The sequence below is a fragment of the Tamandua tetradactyla genome, chromosome 1 (assembly GCF_023851605.1).
Source record: "Tamandua tetradactyla isolate mTamTet1 chromosome 1, mTamTet1.pri, whole genome shotgun sequence".
Taxonomy (NCBI): Eukaryota; Metazoa; Chordata; class Mammalia; order Pilosa; family Myrmecophagidae; genus Tamandua; species Tamandua tetradactyla.
The window spans coordinates 17,531,269-17,550,141 of record NC_135327.1 but is presented as its reverse complement, the minus strand read 5'-3'; the positions used below and the strand labels follow the sequence as shown (position 1 = coordinate 17,550,141).

The 18,873-nt window shown below is 36.0% G+C and overlaps 1 protein-coding gene and 1 non-coding gene across 6 annotated transcripts in view; one reads left to right on the top strand and one right to left on the bottom strand.

Moving 5' to 3' along the window:
• The window catches only part of TRPC4AP (transient receptor potential cation channel subfamily C member 4 associated protein), a 166,294-nt gene that overhangs the window by 91,868 nt on the left and 55,553 nt on the right, over positions 1–18,873 (bottom strand). For all 5 annotated transcript variants that reach the window (XM_077170594.1, XM_077170558.1, XM_077170579.1 and 2 more), the window contains 3 exons: positions 12,613–12,670; positions 10,292–10,347; positions 3,409–3,537 (listed from right to left, as the gene is read on the bottom strand). In XM_077170594.1, coding sequence (XP_077026709.1) covers positions 3,409–3,537; positions 10,292–10,347; positions 12,613–12,670 — 243 coding nt within the window. The remainder of the gene's footprint in view (positions 1–3,408; positions 3,538–10,291; positions 10,348–12,612; positions 12,671–18,873) is intronic.
• On the top strand, positions 3,207–3,310 carry LOC143653262 (U6 spliceosomal RNA). The gene has a single exon (XR_013161204.1). It is a non-coding gene; the product is annotated as a U6 spliceosomal RNA (small nuclear RNA).

The following is an 18,873-nucleotide window of genomic DNA, read 5'->3' as shown; positions in this document are numbered from 1 at the left end:
CAACTGCTGTGGAAGGCAGTTTGGTGGTTCCTCAGGAAGCTAAGTATAGAATTGCCATATAACCCAGCAATACCATTGTTAGGTATCTACTCAGAGGACATGAGGACAAGGATACAAACAGACTTTTGCACACCAATGTTTATAACAGCATTATTTACAACTGCAAAGAGATGGAAAGAACCCAAATGTCCATCAACAGACGAGTGGCTAAACAAACTGTGGTATATACATACAATGGAATATTATGCAGCTGTAAAACAGAATAAAGTTATGAAGTATGTAACAACATGGACAGACCTTAAGGACATTATGCTAAGTGAGACTAGCCAGAAACAAAAGGACAAATACTGTATGGACTAACTGACATGAACTAACATTAATGAATGAACTTGGATAATTTCAGTTAAGATAATTTCTATCAGGAGATAGAAATAGGGTAGATATTTCGTAATTGGAGCTGCAGGGATACAGACTGTGCAACAGGACTGAATATAAAAATTCAGAAATGGACAGTACAATACTAACTGGCTGTAGTACAATAATGTTAGTACACTGAATAAAACTGAATGTGAGAATGATAGAGGGTGGAGGCCTGGAGGCACAAAGGAAATCAAAGGAAAGATACACAATAAAGACTGAGATGGTATAATCTAGGAATGCCTAGAGTGTACAATGACAGTGACTAAATGTACAAATTAAAAAATGTTTTTGTATGAAGAACAAAGGAATATCAATAATGCAGGGTGTTGAAAACAGATGGTTATATTTTAAAACTTTAACTATGCATGAGACTAAAGCAAAAAATGTTTATTTGGTACTAAATTTATGTTTCGACTAGTGCATTTCCTAATATAATTTATGTGGACAGCGTAACTGAACACCACAAATACATGGAACACTGAGTAGGGCATGAGATTTTGTAAGTTGTCCAGAGTGATGACTTGATGAATCCCAGGAGGATTCGAACAGTGAATAAAAAAGTATTTGCAAAGTCCCCTTGAGGGAATGGTGAGAAAAGGGGAAAATTCAACTTTCCCAAGTGCAGAACTCTTGATATTCGCACAAGTAGTGGGGACAACCAAAGCAATAGGCTGAGCCCCCAATCCTGGGGTGTGTTCATATGAAACTTAGGATAGGCTAAGTTTACTTAAAATTAGATTAGGCCTAAGAGTAATCTTCCCGGACAACCTCCTTTGTTGCTCAGATGTGGTCTCTCTCTTTCAGCCACCACAACAAGCAAACTCATTGCCCTTCCCCTCTCTACATGGAACATGACTCCCAGGAGTGTAAACCTTCCAGGCAATGTGGGACAGAAGTCCTAGAATGAGCTGGGACTCAGCATCAAGGGACTGAGAAAATCTTCTCGACCAAAATGCGGAAGAGAGAAAGCAGACAAAATAAAGAGTCAATGGCTGAGAGATTTCAAATAGAGTTGAGAGGTTATCCTGGAGGTTATTCTTATGCATTAAATAGATATCACCTTTCTACAGTTAAGGTATATTGTAGAGGCTGGAGGGAAGTGCCTGAAAATATAGAGCTGTGTTCCAGTAGCCATGTTTCTTGAAGATGATTGTATAATGATATAGCTTTCATAATGTGACTGTATGATTGTGAGAACCTGGTGTTTGATGCTCCTTTTATCTACGGTGTGGACAGATGAGGAAAACATATGGGTTAAAAATAAATAAATAATGGGGGGAACAAATGTTAAAATAAATTTGCTAGACTGAAATGCTAGTGATCAAGGAAAGGGAGAGGTAAGGGGTATAGAAAAAAAATGGGGAAACAAAGAGGCTAAAATATATTGGGTAGATGGAAATACTAGCAGTCAATGAGAGGGTGGGGTAAGGAGTATGGTACATATGAATTTTTTCTTTTTTCTTTTTATTTCTTTTTCTGAATTGATGCAAATGTTCTAAGAATGATCATGGTGATGAATATATAACTACGTGATGACACGGTGAATTACTGATTATATACCAAGAATGGGATGATCATATGGTAAGAATGTTCGTGTCTGTATGTTGCTATGTTTTAAAAATAAAATTAAAAAAAAGAAATATCACATTCAAAAAAAAAGTATGGAATGATCATATGGTAATAATGTTTGTGCTTGTATGTTTTATGTTTTAAAAAATTTAATTTAAATAAATAAATAAGAGGGAACCAATGTTGAAATAAATTTGGTAGAGGGTAATACTAGCGGTCAATGAGAGGGAGGGGTGAAGGGTATGGTATGTACGAGTTTTTTATTTCTTTATCTGGAGTGATATAAATGTTCTGAGAAATGATCACGGTGATGAATACACAACTATGTGAGGATATTGTGAGCCATTCATTACACATCAAGTATGGAATGTTCATACGTTAAGAATGTTGGTGCTGTATTTTTATTGGTTTTATTAATAAAAACAAATAAATAAATAAAAATACAAAATAATATGTCACCTTCCCCCTAACACAGAAGCTTGGGCAATGTCTGGGGAAGTAAGCTCCAGGTCCTACCAAATATTTCACCAAAAATCTAGCATTAGATGTATCAGAGGTGGGTGGTGGGGTGAGATTTTAGTGAGAAATTTTTAATTTAGTGCTTTCATTTCAATCATGGTGTAAAAACAAAAGTAGCAGCAGCATGTTCCGGATCACTTAAATATCCATCTTATAACCAATTGGCAGGATTTCAGTGCTGTTATTTGTATCTTGCTGTGTGTGTGCCAATTAACCAACTTTAACTGTTGAAGACTAGTGGGAAAAAAAAAAGGCAGACTTAATAAGTGAAGGTCAAACATCACCATTAAGGGAAACATATCCTAATGAATAAAGGTTATTAAAGCAGTCCAAATAACAGAAAAGTGACAGGAGAATGGAGTCGCCACACATTCTACAGCAGCATAGGTACACTAAAAAGAACTTGCACCATATTAATTTGCAAAGGACAATTTGACTTCACCAAATGAACAGCAGTCATCACATTAAATACCTGAAGTCAATCAATAATTTGAACTTTTGAGAGTTATAATTAGATTACTTTCAATTTATAAATTTGTTTAGGTTTTATAGTCATTAAAATGACTAAAGTCATTTCCCTTTAGTATAAGAAATGTAATCTTAATTTTATACTTGAATATATTAAGTAACACTATTAAGATAACATAAGATAATAATAAGAGTATTGAAGATTCTCTCTTTTAAAAGAGCTCTGTACAGTGCTTGCTTCAGCAGCACGTATACTAAAATTGGAACAATACAGAGATTAGCATGGCCCCTGCGCAAGGATGATAAGCAAATTTGTGACGTGTTCCATATTAAAAAAAAAAGAGCTCTGTACACCATTCAAGTTTCAGAATCCAATCATGGGAAACTTCCTGCCCGCATTTGTATATCCACCTGCCTGAGGATGCAGCTCACCTTTTTAACACCCAAGATATCCTCAATAAGGGTTGCTGTTTGTAAGAATGTCTTCTTACTTGTCATTAGTGTAAACAGGAAGATCACAAAGTCATTCTTTTCTGCCAAGCGTTTTGTAACTCCTTCCGTCTATCATAAGGAAAAAGGGGAGAAAAGGCAGAATAGGTTATAACCCACAAAAGCAGCAACATCCCTTCTAGACATTGGAAAAACAATCTCACCTTGAAAACTCAAACATGCTAACAAAGCTAAGAAGGCATAAGTTAACTGTGGAAACACTTGTAAACCTCCCACCAATGGAACTGTTTCCTGGCAGTCAGGCTACACAAACAGAAGCCTGTTTTGTAGCTGGGAAAAAGAGAAAAGCAGAGACAGTTGTCTCAGTTGGCCTTTAAGTCCAAATTCCAACTGTCTTTGGAAAAGAAACCAAAGTCATTCAGAACAGAGACTTGTGATTTAAGTAAATGATTCCACTTAGAGTTAAATCAAGGTATTTAATGCTACAGTGTTTTCAAAGAGGGCTTACTTATGTAAGGGCTCTGAAGGCCAAGTCCAAATTTAAAATCCATTAGTCTTTGGAATATGGACTCTAATGGTCAGAACCAAACTGTAATTCCAGCTGTGCAATCCTAGGTAACTTGTATCTCCTCTTTATATCTCTATTTCTTCATCTAAAAAAATGGTGTGCTGGTTTGAATCTGTCATGCACCCCAGAAAAGGCCATGTTCTTTGAATCCATTCTTGAGGAGGCAGACATATTGAGGGTGTGACCATTTGATTAGGTTGTTTATACAGAGATGTAACCGAGCCCACTAAAGGTAGGTCTTAATTCCCTTGCTGGAGTCCTCTATGAGAGGATAAAAGACAGATGAAATTAAGAGAGTTCAGAGAAACTGGGAGAGGAACACCCAGAGACACTTGGAGGCAGCTTCCAAAACCAGAAGCCAGGTGAGAAGGACTAGCAGACATTGCCATGAGCTTTCCCATGTGACAGAGGAAACCTGGATGGCATCAGTCTTTCTTCAGAGAAGGTATCATCCTGCTGATGCCCTAACTGGGAGATTTTCATGGCCTCAGAACCATAAATTTGCAACCTAATAAAATCCCATTGAAAAAGTCAGCCCATTTACAGTATATTGCATTCCAGGAGATTAAGCAAACTGCAACAGTCATCTTAAAAGATTGTGAGAGGATTCAATTAAGCAATATATATAAAGGTGCCCTCCTATGCCCAATAAGTCTTCTCTTATCTAAACTCTATTTTATAGCCAAAGTGATCTTCTTGGAATACTCCAAGTCTTCTAAAGTCTCCTTTCCTACTCAATTAAGTCCCACTCTTTTGCCTGATATTCAAGATCCTTCAAACAGGTCACAAGATACCTGTCTAGGACACTTCCCTGAGATTTACTTTATGCTGGGGTAAGGCTGAACAACTTGCTATTACACCTATGAACACAGAGCCTCTTCCTACTTTGAATACACCGTTCTTCTCTTTGGGAAATCCCTTATCTAATTGTTAAAACTATAAATGCCAATATTTAACCCAGGACCATTTACAAGACAGAAACATATGAAATAATATAAATCTCCTTAAGAATGGAACAAGCAAATCAAACATGTCAGGCTGTTGACTACATACCCTTCTACTCTCCTCTATCAGTTAAAGTCTTATTCCTCTTTTAGGTCTGGGTAAAATGCCCCCTCCTCTGTTAAGCGATTCCTCATCTTCCCAAATCAGGATTAGTCGTATACAATTATTTCTTTCCTGTACACCAGGAGATCTTACCTGGGGCCTCAGATTCCTGCAACTATAATCAAAGTTTATCTGTCCAGATAGGATGATGTAACAAATGTGGCAAAATGCTATGAGTTGATAAATCTCCCTATCTGGATGGGGGTATACTGGAGTTTTCTCTGCAATGTTTCTGTATTATTTTTTAAGCATCCTATAAGTTTGAAATAGTTTCAAAACAAAAGTTAAAAAGTTAATTTCATGTATTTCTTTTTTTTTCCCATCTGTTTTTTTTTTTTCACATGGGCAGGCACTGGGAACCGAACCCAGGTCTCCAGCATGGCAAGCGAGAACTCTGCCACTGGAGCCACCGTGGCCGACCCCATCTGTTTTTTTTAAATTTATTTCTTAATTTAAAAAAAAATTTAACAACAAACAAACAAAAACATGAACCTATGATCATTCCGTTCCATGTATTTATTTCTTCTTACTTTTAAAAAAGATACGGTTACAAGGAAATTTAAAATAACCTAAGTGGCTTGTCTTATACTTCTACTGAATAGCACTGTTAGACACTGAATTGTGTTAAGTGTTCAACCATATTTCCCCATTTGTGGTGGCTCCTAAGAAGCTCAGGTTCAAATTTGTGCCCCATCCACAGAACAAATGATTTTATCGTTTGCGTTTTTATATCAGTTCATTCCTTGATATATCTTATGTCCCTAACCCTGATTTTTACCTGCTTCTAAAGTATGAGATCTAGGTAGATTGTATATACTTCTATAAGATGCCAGAAATCCTTTTTTGAATGAGGCAAGAAATGATAAAGAATTAAACATTCCTTTTGTATTTCTACAGCATATGAATGTTAGTTCTATAGCAGCACTTGTTTCATTCTGCTTACTATTATGGCTGACTGTTTACAACACCATAAACGCCTAAAAGACAAGTACTGCGTCTTATTAAAAACTAGCATATTGATCCTGCAACCCAGTTGGCTCAGTATATACCTGGAGGAACTGAGTGTGGGGACACAAATGGACATTTGCACACTGGTGTTTATGGCAGCAGCATTCGTGATTCCACAACGAATGGAGGTGGCCTACAGGTAGAATGACTGAGGAATGGAAGGGGGAAATGTGGTATATATATACAACAGACTACTGAGTGGCTGCAAGAAGGAATGAAGTTGTGAAGCATGCAACTAGGTGAATGAACATTAAGGACTATATGTTGAATGAGACATCAGAAACAAAAAGACAAATATTATCATGCCTCATTCACATGACTAACTATAATATAAAGACCCAGTGAACTGAAGTTGCAATAACTAGGTTATCAGGTTGGAGTCTAGAGTAAAGGGTCCTAGATTGTAAGCTCTTATAGCAGCCGCATATATTCAGGAGCTGTAACTGTTATTTATAAATTCTGATATACTAAGATGTTAGCATATAACCTGATCATTCCCAGAAACTTTGGGTATTTATATGACACCTGAGACTCAGAGATATGAAGCTATGAAAGTTAGAAGTACTCCATACAGGAACTGTTTAAAAAGTTGAAAAATGGATTAGACTTCAACTAGATATATGAAAGAAGCTGATCTGGATAGGACTGGAGTAGATCAGAATACAGGGTAAAGGATGATATCATCCATATTTTAAAACTTCAACTTCTGTGCAAGACGAAAAGGAGAAATGCATAACTGCTGCAAAATTTATACTTTGGGTAGCACATTATCTAGCTTAACTTGTATGGTCAGTTTAGTTGAACACCATAAGTACATGGAATCTTTTTTTTTTAAATTAAAAAAATTTTTTAAATATAACAACCTACAAGCATGAACATTCTTACCAACGATCATTCCATTCTTGGTATATAATCAAAAGCTCACAATATCATCACCATGAGCATTTCTTAGAAAATTTGCATCGATTCAGAAAAAGAAAAAAATTCATATGTACCATACTCCTTACCCCTTCCTCTCATTGACTGCTAGTATTTCCATCTACCCAATTATTTTAGCCTGTTTCCCCATTTTTTTCTATACCCCTTACCACTCCCTTTCCTTGATCACTAGCATTTCAGTCTAGCAAATTTATTTTAATATTTGTTCCCCCCATTATTTATTTATTTTTAACCCATATGTTTTCCTCATCTGTCCACACCGTAGATAAAAGGAGCATCAAACACAAAGTTTTCACAATCACAATCACATTACGAAAGCTATATTATTATACAATCATTTTCAAGAAACATGGCTACTGGAACACAGCTCTATATTTTCAGTCACTTCCCTCCAGCCTCTACAATATACTTTAATTAAAAAGGTGATATCTATGTAACACATTTAAGGATAACCTCCAGGATAACCTCTCGACTCTATTTGAAATCTCTCAGCCATTGACCCTTTATTTTGTCTCATTTCTCTCTTTCCCCTTTTGGTCAAGTTTTTCTCAATTCCTTGATGCTGAGTCCCAGCACATTCTCGGATTTCTGTCTCGCCTTGCTAGGAAGGTTTACACTCTGGGAGTCATGTACCACATAGAGAGGGGGAAGGTGGTAAGTTTGCTTGTCATGGTGGCTGAACGAGAGAGGCCACATCTGAGCAACAAAAGAGGTTCTCTGCGGATGACTCTTGAGCCTACTTTTAAGTAGGCTTAGCTATCCTTTGCAGGGATAAGTTTCATACGAATAAACACCAAAATTGAGGCTCAGCCTATTGCTTTGGCTATCCCCACTGCTTGTGAGAATATCAGGAATTCTCCACTTGGGAAAGTTGAATTTCTTCTCCTTTCTCGCCATTCCCCCAAGGGGACACTGCAAATACTTTTTTATTTACTGTTCAAATCACTCTGGGATTTATTAGGCCATCTTGAATGTACATGGGCTCTTGTACATGGAATCTTGAATAGGGTGTGAGATCTTGTTGATTTGTTCAGGTTAGTGTGATACCCTGATATATCCCAGAGTAATTTGGGCAGTGAATAAAGAAGTATTTGCAAAGTCCCCTTGGGGGACTGGGGAGAAAATAGAAGAAATTCAACTTCCCCATTTGGAGAATTCCTGAGATTCTCATAAGCAGTGAGGACAACCAAATCAATAAGCTTCTGGTTCTTATTTTCTAACAAGGAAAATGAAGGCGCCCTCAACCTTGGGGTTTGCCCCTATGAAACTTATTCCTGGAAGGATAGGCTGAGCCTACTTAGAATTATGCCTGAGAATCAACCCCAGAGAATATCTTTCATTGCTCAGATGTGGCCTCTCTTTCAAAGCCAACTTGGTAGGTGAGCTCACTGCACCCCCCCCCCCCCACCACAAGTGGGACATGCCTCTCAGGGGTATAAATCTCCCTGGTGATGTGGGACAGAACTCCCAGGATTTGTGGGACCTGGCATCATGGGATTGAGAAAGCTTTCTTGACCTAAAGGGGGATGATGTATGCCTCCTAGAAAAGCCATGTTTTAATCAAAATCCCATTTCATAAAGGTAGAATAATCCCTATTCAATACTGTATGTTTGAAACTGTAATCAGATCATCTCCCTGGATGATGTGATTTAGTCAAGAGTGGTTGCTAAGCTGGATTAGGTGACGACATGTCTCCTTCCATTTGGGTGGGTCTTGATAAGTTTCTGGAGTCCTATAAAAAAGGAAACATTTTGGAGAATGAAGAAGAGATTCAGAGAGAGCAGATCAGAACATAGCCACAAGAAGCAGAGTTCACCAATCAGTGATCTTTGGAGATGAAGAAGGAACATGCCTCCCAGGAACCAGGAAGCCAGGAGAGAAAGCTAGCAGATGATGCCTTGCTCGCCATGTGCCCTTCCAGCCGAGAAAGAAACTGTGACCGTGTTCACCATGTGCCTTCTCAGATGCGAGAGAGACCCTGAACTTCAAGGGCCTTCTTGAACCAAGGTATCTTTCCCTGGATACCTTTGATTGGACATTTCTATAGACTTGTTGTAATTGGAACATTATCTCAGCCTTAGAACTATAAACTAGCAACTCATTAAATTTCCCTTCTTAAAAGTCATTCTGTTTCTGGTATATTGCATTCCAGCAGCTAGCAAACTAGAACAGGAGAAGAGAGAAATGAGACAAAATAAAGCTTCAGTAGCTGAGAGACATCTAACAAGAGGTTGTCTTACAGGTTATTCTTATGCATTATATAGTTTTAGTTTATGATGTATTGGAGTGTCTGGAAGAAAGTATCTGAAATTGTTGAGCTGTGTTCCAGTAGCCTTGATTCTTAAAGACAATTGTGTAAAGATATAACTTTTACAATGTGGCTGTGTGATTGTGAAAACCTTGTGTCTGATGCTCCTTTTATCCAGGATATAGATAGATGAGTGAAAAAACATGGATTAAAAAATAAATAACAGGATAAGAGGTAAAATAAATTGGGTAGATTGAAATACTAGTGGTCAGTGAGAAGGAGGGGTTAGGTGCATAGGATGTATGAGTTTTTCCTAATTCTTTTTCTGGCAAATGTTCTGAAAATGATCATGGTGTTGAATATACAACTATGTGGTGACACTGTGAGCCAATGAATGCACCCCATGTATGAACTGTATATGTGTAAAGATTTGTCAATAAAAATATTTTTTAAAAAAACTAGCATGCTGTATACAGCTTTACAAAGTGTCTTCAATTCTATCATCTCATTTAGTTCTTATGATGTTAGTATGTCTACTAAGTAAACCTTATTTATAAGAAACTAAGGTTCATGGAGTTAAGTTTAGTGCCTATTAGGCACAAGGGGCTTCTGGTTTTTGTTTTGTTTTCTAACAGGGAAAATGAAGGAATAAGCAGAATCTTAGAATCTTGGCACTGGAAGGACTCTTAAATGTCCTAGACACCCTTTCAATGTCTGTATCCCTTTGACAAGTAATTGTTGAGTCTTTGCCTGGACACCTCCAGAGGTAAAGAAGTTTAGTCCTGTTGAGGCAGCCCTGGCTGTTAATAATTTTACTATGAAATTCTGCCTCCTCATAATTTCTACCTGTTAGTCCTGGTTCTCAGGCACACCTAAAGTAAATCTAATTTCCCCATTCTCACAATAGCTCTCACATCTACTACTTCCATTCCAATCTTAAGAACTGCAGATGTGGTGCGGAGACAAACAAGGATGCAATGGCAAGGGTACTTACACAGACACAGGTATTATACAGGATGCTCAAGCAGTCCTTAGACATTTCATCACTTACTGAAAGTGAAAGAGGAGTAATTGGTTATTTTTCTCATTGAAAAGATAGTGTAACAATATATGTTTGAACATACTATTACTCACAAGCCCCTCTAAGATTATTTCTTTTTGACATACCTCTTTCCAGTCCTTATCCACCACCAAAGATTTTTATAGGGACCATTAGAACGTATACACCAATTTTATACTGCTTTTTGGTTTGATGTAGTAGCCATTTTCCTATTAGCTCCATAGTATTAATTTCAACCTGTGGTAGTGCCATCATTTAATAAAGCCATTTTTCTCATGGTGGCTTGGTTAAGCCATACCTCCAAGGATTTTTCAGTTTGTTTGGTTTCTTGCTATTAATACAGACTATAAATAAACAATTTAGTACATATGTGTACACTTTTTATGCTTTTGTTGCACTGGATCCTCACAATGTATTTCCAAAAATAGAACTATGGAGGCTGAAGTATGAGCATCTTGACTACTCATCATAAATTTCCACTGGAAGTTCTACCAGCAGCAAACAAGGATACCATTTTTACTACACACTCACCAGATATTAGTGTTTTTTTGTTTTATTTTGTTTTGCTTTTGTTACTGTGCTGGGCCACTGGCTTTTAATGTCTGATCTACTAATTCCAATGAGAAAGCTACTTCTCTGTGAGCATGAACTAGAAAACAGCACCAAAAGGATTTTTTTTTCAATAAAATAAGACATTTTTATTATACGTTTTCAGATACACAGAAAATAGAAAAAACAGCACAATGAACAGCCACATACACACCACTTAGATGTAATAATTAACGTTTTGCCATATATGCTTCAGGGACACACACACATGTACATTTCTTTTTGATATTCTTATTGAAAAATACACACACACAGAGTCCAACCATATTATACAATCAATGGCTCACAATGATCATTTTTAGAACATTTGTATCACTCCAGAAAAATAAAAAGAATGAAAAGAACTCATACATTCCACACCCCTTACCCCTTCCTCTCATTGACCTACAGCATATTCAATCTATCCAATTACCAAAGGAACCTTAACTTTCATGACCTAAAATCCAAGAGATGATGAAACTGATCATGAACCACGGAACAAGTGTTTTGTTTGGTATTGCTTTTATTTCTAAAAACGGTTTCCATCCATTGTCATGCCATTACCATAAACTTTAAAACGTTAGGTTTCCCTCTGAGATCCCAATGGGTAGTCTGTTGAAGCTAGCTTGACCACACAATCATGAAACCAAGCAGATGTCCTGTTTCCTTCATCATTACCTTGCAACCTATTGAATTTATTTACTTATTCATTCACTTATTCAGTGATTCAGGGCATGGCTAAACACCAGAGCAGTATATCTCAATATTTCTAGACCTTCCTTTCTCAAAGGGAATTGGGATTCAAGCACTCCTCACATATTTGTTTACCACCTGCTCTAGGTCAGATAGAGAATATAGAGCAGTGAGCAAAAACATAAGTCTCAACCCTCAGGAAATTTATACATTTAGTGGGAGGAAGAGAGAATAAACAACTATGTTGATAAGTAATTACAAGATGCTACTTGCTATAGGGATAGATAGAGAATATGAAGAACCAATTTAAACTAGAAAGCTGGGCCCTCAAAGATGAGTAAGAATCCTTTTAATCAATCACTCTGTACATACAAATGAAGCTTATATAGTAATGTCCTATTGGTATTAGGAAAAAATATGCTCATGATTGTGGAAGGGCATTCATCAAATTCTAATTGGCATGGTCAGTAAAGTGCTTTTACTCTTTTTTTTTAAGCTAAAAATTGAGTATCTAGAAAGATTTTTAACAAATGTAAGTTATAAATAATAATACCCATATACCCACAAGCTAGTTTAAGAAATAATGTACTTCCAGAACACATTTACTTTTCATTGAAGGTACTTGGGTAGTAACTGAACTTTTTACATAGAGCATATATCACTTTTTAACAAAAAACAAATAGCTGTTTCTTTAAAAAAAAAATAAAGTGAATTTACCAGATTATTCCTTACTCCCTCAGTTAATTATATACAAGAAATGAGAATTTCCAGAGAAGACAAAAAAGTTGAACACAATGACTATTAGAAAATACAAAGATGCAATTCTTTTTGCCCAAAAACTTTTTCTTTTAAAAAAGCAGATCTGTATTTTCACACAATATAGAATGAATAAAGAGAATGCCTTAGTTGGGAGGGACAGAAGAACATACCAGTAGTTTGGGAAAAGACGACAAGTGGCTGATAGGCATACTTACTTTTCAGTTTTTGTCCCCGGATAGAGATTGTAGGCCTCATGAGAATTTCTACAAGGAGCTATAAAAAAAAAAAAAAAAAGGGGTAAACTCTTCAAAATCAATTCAAAATACAACTTATAAAACAATAGTCATGATAATTCCTAGCCTGAATATTTGTCACAGTATTCAAGACGCTCCCACCTCCAGGAAAGGCAGAAGGCATGGAGGTTCAAATTTGTTTAAAGGAACACTGTACCAACAAGAGTCAAGAAACCTGGATTCTAATACCAACTCAGCCATCTCTTCCCCATGTGAACTTAGGCAAGTCACTGCATCTCCTCAGCTTTCTCATTTTAAAAAATAACTGTGTTAGACTAGATACTCTTTGGGACCCAATGTGGCTTTAAATTTCTTAAAGCTGCAGAACATTACCAACAGTACGTTCCTCTTTTGCTTTAAAGAAAATTTATGTATGTAACTTTATAAAAGGTTCTCAAAAGACACAACATAAACTGTTTAAATATACTGACTTCTATAGGGGCTGGGGATGATATAACATTCACTTTTCACTTTATATAATTTTAATACAAAACTTTATTTTAATAAAATAATATAAAACTGTTTACAAAAGGCAAGTATTTTTTAAAACTATTCTGTCTAGACAAAGGAAATTTTATCATAATATAAGGGTCAATTTATTAAGAAGACATAATTATAAAACACATATGCACATAACAAGAGTCCCAAAATACACGAAGCAAAAACTGAAGGGAGAAACAGAGGATTCAACAAAAACAGATGTTTCAATTCCTATTTTCAATAATGATTCAACAATTAGACAGATCAATCAGAAAACAGAACACTTCAAGACTATAAACCAACTAGACTTTACAGACATCTACAGAATACTCCAACCCAAAACTGCAGAATAGACATGCTCATGTAACATTTTCCAGGATAAAAACAACTTAAAATAATAAATCAAATAATGTTTTAAAGGACTGAAGTCATATAAAGAATGTTCTCTGATCAAAATGAGATGAAACGAAAAACAGAATAACAGAAATGTGGAAAATTAATAAATATGTGGATAAGAAGAAAACTCTAAATAAACAATGGGTCAAAGAAAAAACCACCAGGGAAATTAGAGAAGACTGTGAGATGACAGAAATACTAAAACCCATGGGTACAGCTAAATCAATGCTTAGGGGGAAATTTATAGCTGTAAATGCCCCTATAAAAAAAGAGAAATATTTCAAATCAAATCTAATCTTCCACCTTAAGACACTGGGAAGAGAAGAGCAAATAAACCCACAATAAGCAGAAAGAAGGGAATAATAAGGATTAGAGAGAAAATTAGTGAAACGGAATAGAAAACAGAGAAATCAAAATCAAAAGTTAGTTCCATGAAAAGATCACCGTATTACCCAAAAAACCAAAGATACCACAAAAAAAAGAAAACTCCAGATCAATATCTGTTGATTATAGAAGCAACCCCTCAACAAAAATACTAGCAAACCAAATCTAACAAATACAAAAAAAGATTATACACCATAATAAAATGAGATTAATGCAAGAAATGCATGGTTTATTCAAATATGAAAATCAATTAATATACCATACTAACAGAATAAAGGACAAAAACCACCTGATATCTCAATAGACCCACAATAAAAGCATCTGACCAAAGTTCAACACACCTTCAAGATAAAAATACTCAAAAAAAGGAATAAAACTTCCTCAACTTGAGGAAGAAAATTTACATAAAATCCATAAGTAACATCATTTAATAGTGAAAACCTGAAAACTTTACCCTAAAGATCATAAACAGGAAAGGATGTCCACTTTTGCCACTTTGACTCAACACTGCACTGGAGGTTCTAGCCAGGAAAATTAGGCAAGAAAATGAAATAAACATCTAAATTGGAAGAGATAAAACCATTGCTCTTTGCAGATAACATGATCTAGTATAAGAAAATCCAAAAGAATCCACTGAAAAACTTTTGGCGCCAATAAACAAATTCAGTAGGGCTGCAGGACAGATGATGAAAATACCTGAATCAATTGTATTTCTACCCAGCTACAATGAAATAAATTGCCAATTAAATTAAGAAAATAATTCAACTTACAGTAACATTAAAAATAATAGAATACTTAGGAATAAAGTTAACAAAAGAAGTGCAAGACTTGTAAATGAAAATGACAAAACATTATTGAAATAAATTAAAGACAATCTAAATAAATGTTAAGATGGCAATACTACCCAAATTGATGTACAGATTCAATACAATCTCTGATTAAAATTCCAACTTCATTATAGAAACTGACAAGCTGATCCTAAAATTCATATGAAAATACAAGGGAACCAGAACAGCCAATAATTTTGAAAAAGTACTAAATTGGAGGACTCATACTTATCAATTTTAAAACTTAATACAAACCAAAGTAATCAAGACAGTGTACTACTGGCATAAGGTTAGACATTTAGATCAATGAAACAGAACTTATCAGAGTTCAGAAATAAACCCATGTGTCTATGGTAAACTGATTCTTGACAGGGGTACCAATACCATTCAATGGAGAGAGAACAGTCTTTTCAACAAATGGTGGGTGGTGGGACAACTGGATATCCATATGCAAAAACATGAAGTTGAACCCTTACCTCATAACATATAGAAAAATTAACTAAAAATAGATCAAAGACATATATTTAAGATTTAAAACTATAAAATTCTTAAAAACATAGGGAGACCTTATAATCAGCAAAGATTTCTTAGATATACACCAAAAGCACAAGTTACAAAAGAAAAAAACATAAATTGGACTTCATCAAAATTAAAACATTTTTGTGCTTCAAAGGATACTATCAAGAAAGTAAAAAAGGCAACACACTGAATGGGAAAAAATATTTGTAAATCACAGATCTTCTAAGGAACTATTACCCAGAATATATAAAGAATACTATCACCTTAACAATAAAAAGACAAACAGCCTAATTAAAAACTGGACAAAGGACTTGAACAGACATTTCCCCAAAGATGGACAAATGGCCAAAAACACATATAAAGATGCATGACATCATTAGAGATATGTAAACCAAAACCACAGTGAGACAACACCACATATCCACTAGGGTATAAAATCAAATGACAGATAATAACAATATGCTGACAAGGGTGTAGAGAAATTGGAGCTTGCATACAATGCCAGTGGGAATGTAAAATGTTACAGCAGCTTTGGATATGGTATACAAACAAACATAGAGCTACCATATGACCCATGAATTCCACTCCTAGACATACACCCAAGAGAACTGAAAACACATGTTGTTCTGGTTTGAAAGGAAGTATGCCCCCTAAGAAAAGCCATGTTTTAATATAAATCCCATTTCTTAAAGGTAGAATAATCCCTATTCAATACTGTATATTTGAAACTGTAATGAGATCATCTCCCTGGTTGATGTGATTTAGTTAAGAATGGTTGTTAAACTGGATTAGGGGATGACATGTCTCCACCCATTTGGGTGGGTCTTGATTGGTTTACTGGACTCCTATAAAAGAGGAAATATTTTGGAGAATGAGAGATTCAGAGAGAGCAGAACAATGTAGCCATGAGATGCAGAGAGTCCACGAGCCAGCAACCTTTGGAGATGAAGAAGGGAAACGCCTCCCGGGGAGCTTCATGAAACCAGAAGCCAGGAGAGTAAGTTAGCAGATGATGCCGTGTCTGCCATATGCCCTTCCAGCTCAGAGAGAAGCCCTGACTGCGTTCACCATGTGCCTTTCCAGATGAGAGAGAAACCCTGAACTTCATCAGCCCTCTTGAGCCAAGGTATCTTTCCCCGGATGCCTTTGATTGGACATTTCTATAGACTTGTTTTAATCGGGACATTTTCTCGGCCTTAGATCTGTAAACTAGCAACTCATTAAATTCCCCTTGTTAAAAGCCATTCCTTTTCTGGTATATTGCATTCTAGCAGCTAGCAAACTAGAACACATGTCCACACGAAACTCAAACAAATTTCCATAGCAACAATATTTTCTAATAGCCAAAAAGTGAAAACAACCCAAATGCCCATTATATGGCAAATGAAAATATAAAATGCGGTATATGCGTATGGAATATTATTTATCAATAACAAGGAATAAAGTACTGATACATACTATAACACTGATGAGCCTCAAAAACATGCTAAATGAAAGAAGCCAACTGCAAAAGTCTGCATATTATGATTCCATTTATATGAAATGTTAAGAAAAGAGAAACTTATAGAGATAAAAAGCAGATTAGTGATTACCTAGGGCTGTGGGACTTGAGGGGGTGAGGTTTTTTTGGAATGATGAAAATGCTTTCAAATTAACGCTGTGGCTATGGTTGCACAATTCTTTGACTATATTAAAAAAACAACAACAATGAATTGCACACTTTGGGTGAACTGTAGGTATGTGAATTCGAACTCAATAAAGTTAGTTTTTAAAAATAAACATTATGCTAAGAAGCCAGACTAAAAAAGCCACAAATTATATGACTCTGTTGATATGAAATGTCCACAAAGGACAAATCCATAGAGACAAAAATCAGATTAGTGGTTACAAGCTGCTGGGGAGAGGGAAGAATGGGGAATAACTGCTAATTGGTATAGAATTTCTTTCTGGGAAGATGAAACATTCTGGAATTAGACAGTGATTGATATACAATTTTGAAACCGAGAGGTTAGAATTCAGGGGATAATTATTATTACTGAATCATTATACAGATATTACTTTTTACTTTCTGGTATATGAGAACAGACAAAGAGTAATACCTGAAATTCCTGAACTGTAATCCAGCTGCCTTGATCTCTAATAGTGATTGTATAGCCTATTCCTTGTGCCCTTGTGTAGTGTTTGGAGCTGTTATGCATCCCAGAAAAGGCTATGTTCTTTTATTATTATTATCACTTTTATTAGAAAAGTTGTGGGTTTATAGAACAATCATAAATAAAATACAGGATGCCCAAACACCTCCCCACCACCAACACTTGCACTGGTGAGGAAACTTTGTTACAATTCAAGAAAGCATTTTTTTTTTGTAATTTTACTATTCTTTTTTCGCGTGTGTGCATAGGCAGGCACAGGGAATCAAACCCGGGTCTCCTGCATGACAGGTGAGAACTCTGCCTGCTGACCCACCGTGGCCTGCCCCCTATTCTTTTTAATAGTAGTTATGTTTGCAACAATTGATAAAAGATTATTAAAGTAGAACTATTAACTACTATCCACAGTTTAGTTAGGCGTATTTTCCCTCACATTCCCAACCTATTATTTTTTCATGCATGTCTTTATTTTATTACTCATCTACCTCTACAGTGGATAAAGGGATAACAGTCACAGGTTTTTACAATCACATGGTCACAAGAATGGAAGCTATACAGTTATATAATCACTATCAAAGATCGAGGCTACCGGATTTTAGTTAAACAGTTTCAGGTATTTCCTTCCAGCTATTCTAATACACTAGAAACTAAAAAGACATTTATATAATGAATCAGTAGCCATAATCATTTGTTAAATCCTAACTTCTCAGTTACAACTTCTCCCTTTCATTTGATCATTCTCTCAGTCTTCAGGGATATATGTACAACAACCATTTTAACTTCTTCGTGTTGAAAAGGGGTGACAACCTTAAGGGGTAGAGGAATAAAACTGGTTGATGTTCCTGGAGAGACTGGTAACTTTGGGTTTCAGGGCTTATCTGGCATAGGAGCCATCTGGACGCTTTAAGCTTCTGAAAAAATAAACTTATGTAAAATTTTATAGAGTCTTAGGGTATTCTTTAGGGTTTTCAGGAATACGATTGGTTGGGGAGGCCCTATTTTTTTAATCCATTTCTGTGAATGCAGATCCACTGTGGGTGATTAGTTATTTGGAGACGTGACCCAGCCCATCCAAAGTGGGTCTCAAGCCTTTTACTGGAGTCCTTTATGAGAGAATAAAGGACAGAAAAATCTCAGAGAGAGTTTAGAGAAAAAAAGCCCCCAGAAGGAGCCGAGAGAGGAAGCCACTGAAGCCGGAAGCTGAAAGCAATGAAACCTGGGACAGAAGGACAAGCAGATGTTGGTCATGTGCCTTCCCATGTGACAGATGTGTCCCAGATGCCAGTAACCTTCCTTCAGAGAACATATCCTCCTTAATATGGACATTCATGGCCTGATAATTTTAACTTGTAAGCTAATAAATCCCCATTTTCAAAAGCCAGTCCATTTCTGGTATATTGCATTCCAGCAGCTTTAGCAAATCAAAA